We start from the raw sequence: 18,756 nt of genomic DNA on the forward strand, positions 1-18,756 counted from the left end.
GGCCACGGAATGCTGTGAGGATTATATTTCGTCTAATGCATCGTTTGGAGAACCGGTGGCAAACTGTCCCTCTATTTGGGACGGAATGTCCTGTATAAACTCCATTCCCAATGGAACAGTGGTATCCTTGGACTGTCCGTCATATTACATTCCATCGTTTCAGCCAGGTAACTGAGAGAGAGAGAGAAGAGAGAGAGATATTTATATATTTCAGTTAATGTCTTTCAAATATATTAAGTTCTTTTTCCCAATTTTTAATTCTGATAATACTAGTAGTACTTATTTTATTATAAATCTAGGCTTAAGCTTAAACTCTCTTTCTCCATTTGATAAAGTAAATTTTCGCTAATACAAGGAACAAAATTAAATCAATGTTAATAAATAAAAGCTTTATTTGAAGAAGACACATGCGGAAGAATACACAAAATCTTTCCGTGTCATAGCAACAATCCTTTATTATTCATATTTTTAACCTTTTTTCATCCTGTCTCATCCGTTTTGCGTCGCTCCTTATTTCTATACATAAAGTTTGTATCCGACGGACGATTTCCTGTTTGTGTATAGAAGCATGCTTTTACCCGTGCGTTCAAAAGGTATGTCTACAACTAACGTTAAGCGAACAAATAGACGAACAAAAGCCATGCATACAAAATAATCTCGTTACATAATTACGGATACAATTACCCAATCCCTTATTTAAATACTCTCACGGATCCTACATTACCAAGGAAATTAACTTAGAATTAAGAAACTTTAACATAGTTAAAATTTGATTTGGATTTTATTTTTCATCTTTAAGAAATGAAATAAAATACAAATACATGTATATGTTAAATGTAAATGTGGCTTTTTTATAAGCAAAAACAAATTATCATGATTGTACATATGTCATGTTGTAAATTTTGAATTTACTGGGTGGGTGTAAATACAAAGATTTACAACATGACACTTGTCATGTTGTAAATTTTGTATTTACACCCACCCAGTAAATTCAAAATTACAACATGACACATATATTCCAATGCACTAAATAGGCTGGGGAGAATATGTATTTGAAAATGTACCGCTAAAAGAAATCATAGACTTAATAAATTTCGTCCTTTGTAGCCAATTTCACCAAAAATATACTATTCTATTTAAATAATTTCTAGCCTTCGTCGTTTGTAGCTTATTTCACCAAAAGCATCTTATATTATTCCAGATATTTTAAGCCTTCCGTTGTTTGTAACTTATTTCACCAGAAACATGGTACACGATTTAAATAAGTTCTAGCCTTTCGTCGTTTGTAGCCAATTTCACCAAAACGTGTCTGCCCAATGGCGTCTGGGAGAACTCCCACCTGGACATTGACGGGTCCCATGTATTGTACAACTACTCGTCCTGTATGGCGGCCAACAAACAGGTGAGCACGTCTCATTATTGCAGCTACCAATCTGTTCATAATTCATAGAAAATTGCCGTATTATATTATAAATCTTGCAAAGATATATTAGCTGAAGATCTGTAGTTCTACGGGATATGTAGAGTCAACGGTATGTCGGTCCGAATTTCCCCTAAAATCTGTAGCTCTTCCGGATATATCGTGTCTATGGCATGTTAGTCCGAATTTCCCCAAAGAGCTACAAATCTGCAGATATAAAAAATCTTACGATTGTTGCAGAGAAAATATTCTTCACGGTAATAAGTGTTTTCTATTTTTCTCCCTTTAAAAATATCTACAGAAGATAGATTGGTGGGTTGATTATGTCCTGTGCATAAATCTTAAGTTCTGTGTGGTACCACTCAAGTTAGGAATGAATAACAAGAAAGGTTTTTTTTTTGTTATTGATACAGAATGATAAAAGATGCGTTCAACCTTCAGTTTGGTTTTGCCTAAAGAACTATTACGAAACACGTGCTTCACATGCCTAAAGTCAAGTTCCCTGGAAAGAAAATGCGCAAGAATTGTTTTGATCTTTGGGTGTTGCTAAAACGCGGAACGGAAAACGGAACGGAAAGCGGAACGGAATGGAAAATATCATCACGTTTATTGCTTAAAAAGGGTATAGACTGGCCAGAAACGATTTACTTTGTATCTTTTATTTATATCTAATGAATTATTATCAACACGTTGTTATCTTATTAATATTCATATGAATGTCTATCAATTATAGCATTGTATTCATTCGGCTTTAGTTGAGTACGGAAACGGAAAAATCAAATGTATACGAATTGTGAAACATTAACATGATTAAACGAGCAAATTAGCTATAACTTTTTACTTATTTTTCTTATATGGTATTGCTGGCATAACAGCGTAACGTACGCAGTTAGTGAAAGCGTTTTATGCGTGTTTTGAGTATTTTTATATTTCAAATATGATGTACATGTATATACTTACATCGAAATTGAATTTTCGGTGTTCTATCATACAGACGATACAGTATCATTGAGATGGAAGAAAAAAAAACCGTAGGACTGACGACATTAAAAATTAAAATACAGTTAACATTAAAATACCCGGTAATTTGTGAGACTAGTAATTTGTGAAACTAGTATTTTTAGCAATGCAATTCTGTTTACGTTTGCATTACTAAGCAGTTGTTTATTCCAGCAGCTATATACATATGATCCGAATAGAGAGCTCTAGAAGTTGCCTGGTTTGATTTTCCGATTATATATTGGGACTATAGTCTGTCGATCCCAAAATATTCATGCAGCACATTTGGACGATTTATAATGGAAAATGTTGACATCTTTTCTCCATTTGGAAGTCACTCAGAAGACCTTGCACAATTTTTCAACACTATCATCCGGGTCTGTTGAAATGCAAAACCCCGTAGACTTCTTTATTTTTAGCCGTGTATTTATACCAGCTGATAAGCTAGAGAGGACGTTTTAAAGAAAGAATAATGAGAATGTTTAATGCTTCTAAAAGAGAATTGCTTGAACCCTGAGGTATATATAAATATACAGCAAAAAGTGAATCGAGGATATTTTGGGACAGAATATAGTGGTCAATGCATGTACTGTTAATTTTGAGGAAATAAATATTCTTGAATAAATAATCTAATATTGCCAATCTTTCAAAAAAAATTAAAAAGGTACTTGAAGTATATCGTTTTAGCATGATTAACAAATCTATGAGGTAAATAACATTAGATAAGATTTTCCGTTTTCCCTTCCGTTCCGCTTTCCGTTCCATTTTCCGTTCCGCGTTTTAGCAACACCCTTGATCTTTGGGTCTGAGTTGATATTCTAGCTGATACGTGTAATGCCAATATGACAAGAATAATCATACGCACGTGCTGTAGATAAAAGTATAATTAAACAACTCAAAGTTATGATAGAATGGTACACATCGATATGCATTCTTGTATTGATTCAATCATCTTTTCGGATCTTTCCGGCAAAGCTCGGAAATGCCCGAGAGGTTGCGATCATTAAGTCACATTTTAATTTTTTTTCCCTGCAGAAACAAGTGGAAGGTACGGAGGAGTTCCGAATACAGACCATGGTTACCTTGGTGACGAACGTCATAAGTCTGGCCTTTTTGTTGCCCTCATTTTTCATCATGACTGTCGCCCTGTCCAGGTAAAAATTACTGTATACAGGGTTATTTTCGCCCCGTGTAATTTTAGCCTGTCTACATTTGCAAAAAAGTTTCACCCCGTCTTGAATTAGCCCAGACACAGTTTTGTTTAAAGAGAGATAATTTGAGACGTTGGAATTTGCCCAGTCTAAATTTCCCTCGCTTACAACGAGAGCGAAATTAGCGAAAATAAGACGGTGCGAATATTTCACCGTATACAGTATAGGAGGTTGGGTGGTCAACCAACAATCCGCTACACCTTCAGTACAGTTTTAGTTTTATGATTTTTCTTAACATAAACTGGTTTTTTGGGTAACGAAAAAACTCTTTATATTTAAACTTTAAAATTTTAAATATTTTTTATCTCCTATACACAAAACTCTTTTTCACAAGGAGATCGATATAGTCTAAAATGGCCAAGTCCATCTATCCTTCTTAAAAGTAGGTTTTTGAGAGTCTTACAGTTGCAAACGTTGATCAACTCGCATGCATACAGGTTAAGATCAATATTTTATTAATGTACTTTTTTACATCAAAATGACTACACCTTTTTTTACTTTACATCGGAGCGAGTGTAATTTTAATTTTTTCTTATTACTATTATTATCAAAATGTCTCGACTGACCTTGCTTTTTGATCACAATTTTTTTTATGATATATCTCACCAACTTCAATCTGTCTAATTTGTATAGTAATGCGTGTACATACATAGGGAATTAAAATTAAAAAAATAATTTATTGAGAGACCATAACTTTTATTGTGTGGACCCAGACTTGACGTGAAAATCCTTTTAAACTGAAATATGGTGGTTCCGGTTCTGAAAATTAGTTCTCTCTTGTTCCGGATGTAGCGAAAGCTAGCGTTTCCTTTTCGGCTCAGATTTTTATTCTCTCCGTCGATCCGGTTTTTATCTGTTGACATAGACACCTTATATGTGTTTTATAAAACCGGATTTTCTAAAAACTTTGCTGCGATTTCTCATTCGATTCTTTTGTATTAAAAATTTTCTATCTTTACTTTTGTGAAAGTTATTTCTATCCTCTTAAAACGTAATTAAGCTTTCTCGCCCCCCCCCCCCCCCCCACAATCTTTTCGATTTTATCAAAGTTATTACATAAGTTACATATGTTATTTCGCCAAGCGCTCATATTGGTAAGAAAAGTCCGTCTTTTCTGTCGATAAGATCTTATGTAGTCTCAATATATTACGGCAAATAAAAATCACTCAATACTCACGTGTATTACCACATCGCAACTTCTCGGGCTCGGAAAATATGTTTTCCGAGGCCTGCCGGAAAGGCCCGAGAAGCTGCGATTGATGTATTACCTTTATTTTATAGTGCATGACACTGTATGTAAGTATGTAAAAGGACTTAAAACGGTTGGTTATAATACGTTTGTGTCTTTTAAATGTACACATGTAGGATGCCTATTGGTTAAATCATTACCCAACAGATTATGAAATTTTAGCCATAAGGAAAAAATTCAGATACATTACCTAGGTTTAAGAGTTTGATAATTACCAAAATCTTTATAATGATCTCTTTAATATATAGTGTTTTAAATATAAAGGTTTTCCTCTAAAGGGGACCAATTAAGTAAAACAAATGGCCTCGACCATTCAGTTCTCGTCAATATTTTTAAAAAATGTTTTTTTCTTCTACATAAGCGTCTTCCGGTACTCCGGACCTCTAGAGGCGGGCTATAAGCGGATGTTCCGGACCAGACTCCACTTCCTGTCCTCTCTAATCCTTGTCAGTATCGTTACGCTGTCCTGGGACTGGGTCGTCGGCCGGGAGCACGTCTACAATCTCAACAGAGAAGAAAGTCTGATCAACCGGAACTCAGTAAATATGCATTCATTTTCGTTATTTTCTGATTATCTGACATCTTCGTTAGGCAAGGGCGAGAGTCAACAGTGTTCCTCTAAAACATCTTCGCTATATACTAGTAGTCAAGGATGACGATCTTCGGCGTTTCTCCAGAACATCTTCGCTATATACTAGTATTCAAGGATGACGATCTTCGGCGTTTCTCTAGAACACCTTTGCTATCCAAGGTTGACGATCCTTTGCTAGCGAAGATGATTATATATAAACGTTTATTTTAGAACGAAGTATTTCATTTTCATAGGAATATTTTTGGTTTACGTGTAACTATAACATTGAGTCTATATGTTTTATTTAAGGAATCATTCTTTAATACGGTATGGGGCGATCTAATCAAATTAATCCGAAAGGGCTTTATGTTAGATTTGATTTCCCCTGACAGAATGATTCTTTATAACTTATATTTTTATAGAATTTTTCAGCCTTTGTACGATTTAATATGAAATTAAATTGGTGAAATTGATTGGGCCATACATTACAAAATCGTTTGTTAGTGTTATCATATACAAAGACACTGGAAAGTGTAAATTTATATATCGAGAGAATCTTAGAATTGGGAGTGTCTTAGACAGTGCATGCGTCCTTTGGTTGGATGACAACCTATTGTACATGTTCTGTGTATCATTTAAATTCGTGGGGGCCAATTTTCGTGGACTGTGACTATTTTGTATATTCGCGGGGGTGTAATTTCGTGGATACGTCGGTTACTGTTTCAGTAACAAAGATAACTCTTTCTAAAATTCTTTTCGTTGAGGATTTAAATTCGTGGAAGAGGGCTGCCCACGAATACCACGAAAATTTAGCCACCGCGAATTCTATTGATTCTACAGTAAATGAATTGTAATGATGCAACTTTTAATTGCAGCCGATTTGTAAGGTACTGATCAGCCTACAGAAGTACCTTAGATCCGCCACCTATTTCTGGATGTTTCTGGAGGGACTCAATATACTAATACCTCAGCTCCACAGCTCCCAGATTGATTCCAAAGTCCGCATGGTGTGGTTTTATTTTATAGGATGGGGTATGTTAATAGTTGCATTAAAATCTTTAATACTGTTGAGTCATTTAATTTGGGGTGGGGTGGGGGTGGGGCAATTTTCGTGGATTGTAGATTGTTTGCTTTTTTGGGGGGGGGGGGGGGGGTGGGGGATGGGGGGTGGGGGGGATTTCTTAGGGCGTCGATTGTCAGTACCAGTAGGAAAAATGAATCTTTTGTAATTACTTTTTGTCGATGCTGTAAATTCGTAGGTGAGGGCTACCAATGAATACGACGAAAATTGAGCCACCACGAATTTCGATGTTCCAATAAAGTACCTAATCTTAAATACTTATATTCGAAGGAATCCATGCATTCTTGTAGAGTTAGTTAAAACAATATGAGCTGCAATTTTCATGTTGAATTTTTTTTTTTACGAAAATGTTATTTTATTATAAATGATTTTTTCAAATCTTATCTATCATACAAGTATAAGTTACACGTAGACTTATCATACTAGCCGGCTTTTGCAGCAAAATAAAATTCTAAAAATACAGCTTTTATTGCTTTAAAATAACTGCGAATCATTTATAAGGATAAATGTACGAAATGAAGAAAATGAATTCACCAAATAAAAAAGGAAGCGAAACTTCTTAGTTTTTGGAGAATCATAATGCTGTTGTTGATAGATGCATGCGGAATTAAGAATATTAAGCGTGGTTTCTAAGATTTCCTCCACGAACGTATCTGGGAGTCAAACTGAAAAGAACATGAATTATTCATAAAAACGAGAAAATTTCAATTAGTTGACACGCGACGGGTAAGCAAGAAAGATTGTGGGTTTTCGACAATGAGTTTGGTTGCATTTGTCCTTCTTCCCTTTTCTGATGTTAGATTTATTTCTGTCGTGACTTTAAACTTTTATTTAAATAATAATAACCCTTGGATTACACTTTAGGAAAACACGTTTCAAAGCAATCAACACCCTATCTCATGGGATAAAAAAAACCCAAATGAAACAAAAACGCAAGACTAGGCCATCATCTTGCGTGTAAAGAAGTCTTTTGTTTGATATGACAAAGAAAACATACATTAATTTTATCTATGCGCGGATCCAAAAAAAGGGTCCGAAGGTTTTTTGAGTTTGCGCGGGGGGGGGGGGGGGGGGGGTCGAGGCATATTTATGGTAATTTTATAATGTAATTTAAAGAAATTCGAATTTTTGCAGGGGGAGGGGAGGGGGTCCAGACCCCCATCTAGATACTAGTATGCGCATGTTTGTCTATTGTGATAAATTAAAACCAAGCCATATTTTTTTTCCAGGAATTCCACTAGTTACAATATCTATATACGTCATATTGCGATCAACAATAGAGAAGTACGACTTTAAGTAAGTAAACCACATTAATTCAATACGTTTTGTATCTAGAACCGCTTTCAAATTTATCTCAAAATTTATATATTGAATAGAATAATTTAGGAACGCAGAATCTTTTAGAACCATTTAAACAACACTTTGGACTTTCGGTAGGACGTAACTATTTATTCTTGCGTCAAAAAATTAAAAAATGACACTAGTTTTAAGCGAAATATGCGCAAATTACGCAGTTTTAGCATAAAAGCCAGACAAATCTTGTTAATTTCAAAGAGCCAAAGCCGAGAGGCCAACAATGAAATCGACAGGTCTACGTCGCATTGCTGTTTGACACAACTTTCCGAAGTCCAAATACTGTGGTTTCATTAAAATTCGTTGAATACCAATTTTCGTGGATTTCGTCGTAAGTTGATCACCGAAATTTAATGTTCATTGAAGTGCAATTTTTATAAACATTTTGTATTGATAGGTCATTTGCCATGAATTTAAGTATCCTAGAAACTGTGATTTTTACTTTATTCAAGAAAATTGATACCCTTAAAATTAATGAAACCACAGTACATGTTAAAATGGTTCTATCATCATCTTACGTTTGACTGATTTGACGATATTAATTGTTTGTGTTTCAGATGTTGGATTTATAATTTCCTTGAAATTGAGTGGATCGTAGTCGTACCCAATTATCTTACTGTTTTAGTAAGTAAATGCATATGTATATTCATTCATCATACAAAGATAATCTTACCAACAAATACATTTAATCAAATTCTTAGTGGTTGATATTTAACAAGAGGTCTGATGGGATTTGACTATTTCACCGAATGAGTAGCTGCACGTCTGAAGCTTCCATTCCAAACGAAAAAAAAATATTTGGATGGACGACCAAGTCGTTGGTCCGAATTTGTTCGGACTGAGAGTAACAGACCCGCATCGACCAAACGAGATAAAAATGAATTTTTTTAAAACCCTGTTTACTTTTTCAGTGCAATGTTGTTTTCCTGATCGTCGTGATGGTGGAAGTAATACGTAAAAGCCGTGCCATGAAGAAAGCGTCGACTTATATACCGTAAGTTTCAACGTTTAAAGTATCGACTTAAATACCGTAAGTTTTAACGCTTGAAATATCGACCTATATCCCATAGATTTCAACGCTTAAAGTGTCGACTTATATACCGTAAGTTTCGACGATTAAAGTGTCGACTTATATACTGTAAGTTTCAACGCTTCATCAAACAATCTGAGCCTTAATTCCGCAAGTTTGCTTCAGACTTTAAGCCACGATCCAGAGTCCGCCTATGCATCTAGCCATCTTTTAATTTTGGTTTGTGACGATGCCACAATTGATGCAGAAATACGTCTGCCATAAAATAATATTGCAATCTGTTATCGTGATTCTTAAGAGAGAGAATGTATTAAATCATATTACATAGTATCTAAAAAGAATGTCATAAGACAGTTCGATTGTTGTAGCCATTTTCTGACTGCATTGATCTCCTTTAGAGGAAAAGCTCTATAGATGCATAAAAAATTAAGAAAACACCAAAAAATTGAATGGTGAATTATATGGATTTTTTCTTTATTGAATAACAGTTTAAAGCTAGTCAAATCATATCTCAAGATTTTAGGCAGATTTGATGGTTAATATGTTGGCCAAGATGTCTCTTTAAAACGAATGTTGTATAAATGGTTCTTTATGAAGAATGTTACATTAGAAGTCTGTGACAGGTTTATTTGATTCCCGTTATTGTGGCTAATTGAACAGTTTTAATTTAAGGCAGTTTGCGCATCATCTTCTCCGCTAATTCAAAATAAAAAAAAAAACCCAGTGTATTTAGACACTAGGCTCCTATTGTGTTGATTTGCTACAATTTGAATCTTTGTATTTATGTCCATTTGCATTTTTATGATTTGTAAAACTAATAAATGTATTTATTTCTGTTTAGAACATCGCTGCGTACCTTGTTTTTCCTGATTCCTCTGTTCGGTGTAAACTTCATCGTACCCTGGATATCCTACGCCGCGGATAACTTACTCATTCCATTCATTGTCAACCAGGTAGTGGAGGGGCTTCAGGTAATGACGTCATATTTATCAACTTCTGTACAGGCCAACGTCACGTTTATATACTGTATAAAGTCTGTTCCAGGTTTACCGTTTTCATCTTTTTTTACGCTTTTTAACGAAAAATGAAATTGTATTGCATATTGTGGCAGTTGAGGAGCGATCGAATCTAATATGGCGACCATGAATTCATGTCAGCTTTAATATAAGTTGTAGAACTTGAAGTTGTTTATCAATCATTGTAAAAAAAAAATAAAGTTCAGTGTTAGCTAGACGTTCCATATTGTGACGTATCAAAACTTTTCCCTTCGTGTGAGTGGACTAATTGAGACATTTTACACTTTGTCTGCGTGAAGATAATGACTACTCCTTTTGACTGAGTACATTAAGACGTTCAACATTGTGTGTTTGATAGCTGATAACCCTTCCCCTCAATTAAGTAAATTTATATGCTGAACATTGCGTTTATGATAGTGTGTTTTAAAAAGAAAGTAAAATTCTCTTCTAGACTGAGTAAATTTCAACGTTAAACATTTTGACCATGAAAAGATAATGACTTCTCCCTTTGATTAAGTTAATTTGGTTGTGCAGGACAGTGACGTTGTCATTTAGATATAATTGATTCTCCCTTGAATGAGTAGATTTATATGTTTTGCATTGTATCGTTCATAGATAATAACACGTCCCTTCTATCCAGGATAATTATACATGTATAACATTGTCTGATGCAAATGCTATTTTTTAAATAATAGTAAGATAACATATCTATTGCATCTCGTCTGTTGTTTCTATGTAGAGATATTATTTAATGAACCTCATTTCTGGACATCCAACGCTATTATGATTTGAAGATAACGAATTCCCCCTTTCTGGCTGTATTTCAAAGTTTTAATACGCACATTGATCCTTTCTGTTTTTGTCAAGAGGGAATGGAAAGTATCTTCAATGTTTACACTTCACAAGATTAAACTCTGCAATTTCATGAGTCAACCGAATGTTAATTGATAAGGTCTGGAAAGGTGACTGGATGACATATCTATGGTCTTTAGTCATTTCAGTTACCTTTCAGTCACGCTTTCAATTGGTTAACTTCATCGTTTCATTTCTCGGATGACATATACATGTATCTAAAACATTTTAATGTTTTATGGTAAACTACATGTAATCTATGTCTTTCATTTTTCAGGGAGTTTTTGTCTGCATTCTGTGGGTGCTATGCAAACATGAGGTTGGTATAAATCATGAATAAAAATTGGTGCAAAGACATGTTTCACCTAATTATATCAAATGATATATACTAAATATTGAAATCAGTTGCATAAAATAAATTTGATATACATTTAAAGAACGTAAAACGTAAAAAGTTATCTATGAGAAATAAAACATATCTTAATAAATTTTAGTTTTGTACTTGAGCGTTGTAGGGAGCGTTCACATTATTGTAAACAATGCAACTTTTTATTCACGGGAAATTTTACGAGTTTCGCGAGAGTCTCGTCATCGCGAAAATTTATCTCTGCGAACCAGTCCTAAATGATTATTTTCCAGGTAATTTTATTTTCATCGTAAAAATTATATTATTATGTGCCCCGTATAAGTTTACTTCTGGTAAATCGCGAAATAATGAAGTCGCTAATAAATGCAGGTTTACAGTATAAAATTACGTAAAGTACTTGTATTTATTACTAGAGAATAAAAGTATTGTTAAGAATTTTAAAAAGTTATAAATTTTTAAATCATGTTTGCAATTTACGTAGTGAAAAACCAACTGCCTTAAATTAAACCATGTTTCAAATTATCATTTAATACATTGTAGGCCGAAAAGTTTAAAGTTAATCTTAGCAGCAATTTTTTTCAGACATTGACAGCAATATCGATGCACATTTATTCTTCCAGATATATTCATCACTCAGAGTCAAAAATCTTTAACGACTTGGTTTTTAAAAAAATCGATTGCATGCATTAGAACTCTGAGGTTAAACATGATCAATTGTATACATGTAATACAAGTCACTTTTCAGATTCTTTATAAATCTGACATTGTTATTTCGGAACAAAAAAAGCACACTCGAATCCATTTTCTATTTTAACATATTTAGCAACAGAGATAGTCAAAATAGTTCAAGTGTCTCGAAGTGCGTTCTTAATCTTGATATATTCCCATACCGGTAGTATATATCTGTCATTTTTTCCCCCTTTTTCAATATATATATAAAATAGCATCACCATCCTCAAACACATATTCGATTTATAAAAGACAACACTTTTATCCCGTTGTCGAAACAAAGAAGCTTTGTAATATTGAAGAAGGATTACTGTCCGAACTGAATTCACTAAAGCAGATCTAAATTTGCCATAAAAATGCAATTTTTTTTTCTCCTCAAAATCACAGAAGGCTTATTCTCGCAACATGACAAGTCTCTTCAAAATTATTTTAAAATATCGGTCACGTTATGGCCGTATATACATATATTTGGTTATTAATCGATCCGCGATTCCATCGTCTCAGGCCATGGATTTTATGTCCATTTTTTTCCACAAAATATTTGTTTGCTCATGTGGAAGTCGAATGAACACAAAGCCCATGTCTTACGAGGATAAAGTACTTTAGTCCTAAGATTTTTTTTATAACATTCAAAAGGTCCAACAGAACGTCAAATTGGCCATCAGGCGGAAGTTCCCGCTCCTGTTTGAGCGCTTTCACGCCCGGAAGTTCAGCACCACCTCCAGCACCCACCTGACTCAGGCTATTCATCCAATGTCCGTCACCCCCATCGTACTGGACAACGCCAAGGTTTCCGGACACCTGAGGACGGTCTTGGAAGTTCCGGAAATGGAAAGACTTTCCCCGGATCCGGAAGTAAATCAAATTTCAACGGACCCAGCTTGAGCACCAAATATAATTGCCTTCATTTCATGGCAAGAAAAAATTGTATATTGCTTTCGTACATAGGATCTCAAGTGTGTAATTGTGAAATTTCAGTAACTCTAAATGGACCGAGTCTGAAGACTAACGCGGCAAATATAAAAATCACAACAATTTTATGTGCAAAGGGTCTCAAAAGCACGTTAGAGAAAATGGACTGAAAATGGACTATGTGTATTTTCTGATTTCTACCTCGGCAATAGAAATACTATTGCTTTTATATACATAGAGACGCATTTAATAGCTTTCATGTAGATTTAGGGTTGTTAAAAGTAGAACGATTCTCAACGGGAGCAATCTTGAAGACTAGACGTATTTTTTTGCTATTAAATAAGGCGGCAAATGTAGAAAAATTTCGTGCTAAAAGATATAGCGATTTAATCCCTTGTGAAACTGTATATTGTCTATCTCTGCAGTGTAATGGGTATAGCTTTTATTGAACTCGTTTAAGCATTAATACCACACTCATCGTGATCAGTTTCCTCTGTATTTTAATAGAGCTCTACGAACAATTCAGAGGGGGTCCGATTAAGGGGATTCGATTGCCTTGGTCGGTTTTAGACTATATTGATCTCTATGCGAAGAAGAGCTCTATAAAAAGATATAGGGAACAAAATTCAAACATGAAATAGTTAGATTTTTTTTATTTAGTAAATGATATATTTTATGGCTTAAAATCATATTTTCAAGCTTTAAGGTAGATTTTATGGGTAAGTTGAGTATTATAAGTATTTCACGTTCGAATTCTTTAGATTTTTTTCCCATGAATACTACATGAATGCTAGCTCACCGGTTGGTGCTTCCTCATTTTATTGATCATTGGAACTGTTTTGAGTTGATACTTTAAACCAACTTTAATTCGCATGCGCGAAATATTCGCGAGGACCTTATTTTCTTACCACAAACCAGTCATCATCAAAAGTCTCTGGTATCTTGTTTTCCCATATACTGTGGTTTCATTAATATTCGTTGAATACCAATTTTCGTGGATTTCGTTGTTAATTAAGTTGATCCATGAAATTAAATGTTCATTGAAACGCAATTTCTATTCACATTTTGTATTGAAAGGGTCATTGGTCACAAATTTACGTATCCTTGAAACTGATTTTTCACTTTATCCACGAAAATTGATACCCTTGAATATCAATGAAACCACAGTAATCTGCATCTTGATCGCGAAAATATAAATTGCCAAGAACCAGTTTATTTCAAGTATGTATTGCGAAATAAAATCGTCGCGAATACTAGTAAAAGTTGGTTTTTAGTATGTTTATTGTTTTTGGTAGAAATGATCTCAACTTTATACATCTTTTATCAACGACTTTATTCTGTTGCCTTGTTGATTTGTGAAATAAAAAGTTAAATCATTTATTTGTTGTTTTTGTGTACCTATATACATCATTACATGACTGGTCATAATTTGTTGTAGAAAACGATGTCTTTTATTTGAAAGTTAAGAATATATTTCATGTACATATCATATTTCCTTTTATTAAAGTTGCGTGTGTTTTGGGTTTTTTTTTTTTAAGATTCCCATTTTATAATTATACATGCATTACACCCATTAGCTCTCCTCCCCTCTGATTTCTACCTCAGTCACTTCCTCTCTCAAAGACAACAAACAACAATCCAAAGAACTTTATTATTATATAACTTCAAACGTGTAAATATGCAAGTCTATAACAAATGTTCATTATTAAGTAGTGTTTAGGTATTTTCTAATTAAGCTTCATTGTCATTTTTTCGAAAAAAGCGAGACAACATATGCGCACAAATTGAAAATGACCAATTTAGAATCTCTCTTCAATCGAGAGTTAATAATTTCCATAATTCAAACGCATGCACATGCAGTTAAGATGTCCTCTTAATGCCTTGAAGAAATCTAATACAAGAAGTTGCGTTCCGAGTTTTATGAAATAACTTCTTCCATTAAAATGATGAATCCGTGTATAGGTTGCAATCGCAACTTCTCGGGCCTTTCCGGCAAGCTCGGAAAAACACCTCGAATGTATTAACATCACCGGATGTTAGAATTTTATACAAAATGGAGTCGCTTCCCATTAAAATAAGTATCGGCTAGACAGTCTTGTGTGTCGCTTCTTTGTTATATTTTAGTGTATATTGTTTACTTTAATGAAGTATACCTCACTTCTCAACAGATTATAAAATGTGTTGTACATGTATTTACATCAAGTTTTATAAAAAGGGGGGTTGTCATGGACGCCTAGGTAATACATTCGAGGTGTTTTTCCGAGCTGGCCGGAAAGGCCCGAGAAGGTGCGATTGGTACAGGTTGTTCTTGATGCGCATGCTCCACAATAGGTCCAAATGTCCGGTTCCTTTTGGTAGCAACCATCATAATGAAGGAAAATGATCAAATCTCTTCCTTTTGAATTTTCCGAAATACGAACTCATGGATAAAGTCAGGGGCCACATTGCTCACCTGAGCAACAAAAGCCATACCTCTGATCAAATCAACTTCATATTTTTAAAATAAAACACCTTGACAGTTAAATAGAGACAGAATGTCTTGTTTAAAAAGATCTTTTTTTTTTAATTTGAATTAATTCCTTTGAAAACATTCAACCCCAATTGTGGCTTCAACCTACCCCTGAGGATCATGATTTAAACAAACATGTGTCCTCTCTCTCTCTCTCTCTCTCTCTCTCTCTCTCTCTCTCTCTCTCTCTCTCTCTCTCTCTCTCTCTCTCTCTCTCTCTCTCTCTCTCTCTCTCTCTCTCTCTCTCTCTCTCTCAAATGCTCTCACAAAAGTTTCAGATTTTTCTGAGCAATTGGTTTTGGAGAAGATTTTTAAAGATTTTCATTATTTCATTCCTATCTAAAAAGTGAACCATCAAATGTCGCTTAACCCTACACAGGGGGTTCATGATTTAAACAAGTTTGAGTCTACACTATCTAAAAATGCATTTACAAACGTTTCATCTTTTCTGGTTAAAGTTTTTAATCTTTTTATTCCTATGTAAAACAAGTGAAAAGCTGTCAATGTGACAGCAATCGGGTTTCTTTTGTGTGAACAGCATCCATAATCCATTTGTTCACCCTGAATATTGATAAACACTACCTATCCAGAGAAATGGGGTACTCTATGTGCAATATTTTGCCAAAAAAGTTCAAGATCTGGGTTTTTTTTTCATAAAATCAAAAATCAAAATCCAAAAAATATGCACATCTCTAATATTTGTACAATTGATCTGTAAAACAATAATTTCTTATCTTGAAAATTGTACGAGGAGTCATCCGTACAATAGGTGTACCCTATATGCAATATTCTGTGCGAATACGTACAATACCCTGGGTTATCGTACCCTATTAGCAGCTGCCCGCCCGCCATTTTCACCATTTCAATAACCAGATTTTTCCTTTGGAAAACCCGGTTAAAAATCTAACTCCCTCGTCGGGGACCCAGCCAACCCCTGGGGATCATGATTTGAACATTTCAGCTTTTGTGACCAAATATCGTTTAAGGAGAATATGCTAATTTAGCAAACTTGAATTTCCTTTACCTATAGATGCTTTGTGCCAAGTTCATAGTTAAAAACTATTGGAATGTTATGTGTTAAGTTAAATTAAAATTGGCTCATTGGTTCTGTAGAAGAAATCAAAAATGTGAAAAGAAGATGGGGGAACAAGATAGCGCAAATGCCCATTTGGTTTTGTCGTATAAAACAATTTCAAATTATTTTTTTTCCAACTAAATAAACAAGATGATATACAAGATGATGATATATTACAAGTTTACAAAAGCACAATAATTTCTAACAAAATTCATTTTTGAATATTTTAACAAACGATAAGAAAAAAAAAAGTTCTAAAGTTTTGGTGGTATCGAACTCACAACCTAAAACCCTAGCTCTATAATGTTACCAAATGTCCAGTGCTCTAACCACTGAGTCATTTCAGTCACAATAAAATTCATTGTTAAATGCTAAATGCAACTTCAACCACGAATTTGCGGACTTTCTCTAAAACGTACTATTGTTGGGATACAAATGTATAGTGGGTCATCTCTCCAGGTTTTTGTTGATTGAAATCGGTTTGATTTCCTTTAAACCTTACATAGACTATGAAAACAATATGGAGCCTAGACCCACTCTATAAAAGAAAAGGCATGGAAGTTCTAAAATGGACACTATTTGGAGGTTTTGACACGCATACGACAGTTTAAATTCACCTATTCCAAATATGTGTAACACATTTAAAGGTTATAAATCGATGTTATGATAAATATACATTGTTTTCAATAATTTAGAAAGAAATCATGAGATTTGTTCATATTTTAATTTCATAGTATTTTATATATCCTCATATAGGCAGTTTACACGCCTTATTCACCCATCTTCTTTACAAATGACGGACAGACAGACAGACGCCGGTCAAAAAGTGATCAGAAGCTTTCTGCTCATTTAAGCTTAAAAGCAGGACTGTCGGACAGACAGATCATTAACATTATACCTTTCCTAACTTTAAGTTTTAATTCAGAAACGATCAGAAGTGCTTGAGGACAAAGCCACCAAAATGACTCAAGATAGTTGGTCAATTGGAATTTGCATTGCAGAGTACCCGGATGATTATGTTGAAAAAAATCAACAAAGTGTTCAAAGGGCGTCCAACGATTTCCCTTAAGAAAAGTATATAGTTGAATAATAACCATTCACTAAATTAGTTCTATTACTTATATATGTGACCTGCTCCAAAAAAGATAACTCCTCCAGCATCCCATCGTCGGTGACCCACGTGTGATTCACATCGATTCTCTCCATGGAACTTGTGGACTCAAAACCGTGGTTTGCGACGATGCCAGCATCCTAAAGTTATGGCTCAGATTCAGCATCCAGGTCTGTGGAGTGCATCAGTATCATAGGCGTCGGAAGCAAATCAAAAGTGGGGGGGCTAGACTAATCCTCAGAAATATTGAGAAAAAAGTAATTTCCAAAATCATGGAAATCCTAATCCGTGGGGGGGGGGGGGGGGGGGGGGGGGGGGGGGGAGTTTACCTATACTTCAAAAAAAAAAAAATAATTACTTACCCACATTTTTTTCTCCAAAATCATGAAATTCCTAATCCGTGGGGGGGGGGGGGCTTAACCCTCTATCATGCTATGTTTCTAATGGTTAGGTATAACTTTGCAAAAAAAAGTGGGGGGGCTAAGCCCCCCCTAGCCCCCCCGGTTCCGACGCCTATGAGTATCATAAGATGCACCATCTATCCAAATTTTCGAAAGATTGAGCCAATAATAACTAAATGCTGTCTATCACAGGGCACCTGCTTCAAAAACTTTAACCTGCTCCAAAAACCTTAACCTCATCCAGCATCCGAAACCTATGGCTCAGATTCAGCATTCAAGCCTGTCAGGTGCATCAGTATCATAAGACTCACATTATGTATATATATGGAATCGGAGGGAAACGAGTCTACATGAGAAGTTAATACCTGGTAAGACATCATACTATTGGTTTCATACCAGTCTAATCGCTTTTTTGAATTATTACATTTCGTATGTCGTAAAGTATTATTCGGGTTCTTAAAAAAATGCATGTTAAACAATAATTATTATGGTAGAAAATACACACTTGAAAAAAGTCACTCAAATTAACAGTTAATTATTTGATTATGAAAGATATTATAATGATAAACAAACTGTACATATGTCAAATAAGCGAAAAATTTGCAGTTTAAAGAAAAAAAATGAATATCTAAAAAATTTAGTTCAGTAACTTGTAACAACAAAAACCTATTCGAGGGATAACTCGGGATACTAATCACAACTGACAAGCCCGACACTTTATCCACTCGGCTACGTATTAATTATGTGATAAATAAACTAGAAAATAAAGACAGTGTATCAGCCTGTGGATTGGGGTCTATTGTTTTGTTGTTGTTTTCTTGATAATCTGAGAAATACTATATACCGACCATAGAGATCCGGATAATTAGT

At 34.5% G+C, this 18,756-nt stretch overlaps 1 protein-coding gene across 1 annotated transcript; it reads left to right on the plus strand.

The window, feature by feature from the left end:
- Positions 1–8: 8 nt before the first annotated feature.
- LOC105347864 (calcitonin receptor) lies at positions 9–14,041 on the plus strand (the record flags this gene model as incomplete). The annotated part of the gene is given in 11 exon segments (XM_066073118.1): positions 9–167; positions 1,290–1,402; positions 3,455–3,573; positions 5,241–5,418; positions 6,326–6,482; positions 7,761–7,827; positions 8,442–8,508; positions 8,796–8,878; positions 9,756–9,885; positions 11,060–11,101; positions 12,515–14,041. Coding segments are annotated over 11 exon segments (1,364 nt in total), but the record flags the coding sequence as incomplete, so codon positions are not given.
- Positions 14,042–18,756: the final 4,715 nt, after the last annotated feature.

Source organism: Magallana gigas, chromosome 10, assembly GCF_963853765.1.
Source record: "Magallana gigas chromosome 10, xbMagGiga1.1, whole genome shotgun sequence".
Lineage (NCBI taxonomy): Eukaryota > Metazoa > Mollusca > Bivalvia > Ostreida > Ostreidae > Magallana > Magallana gigas.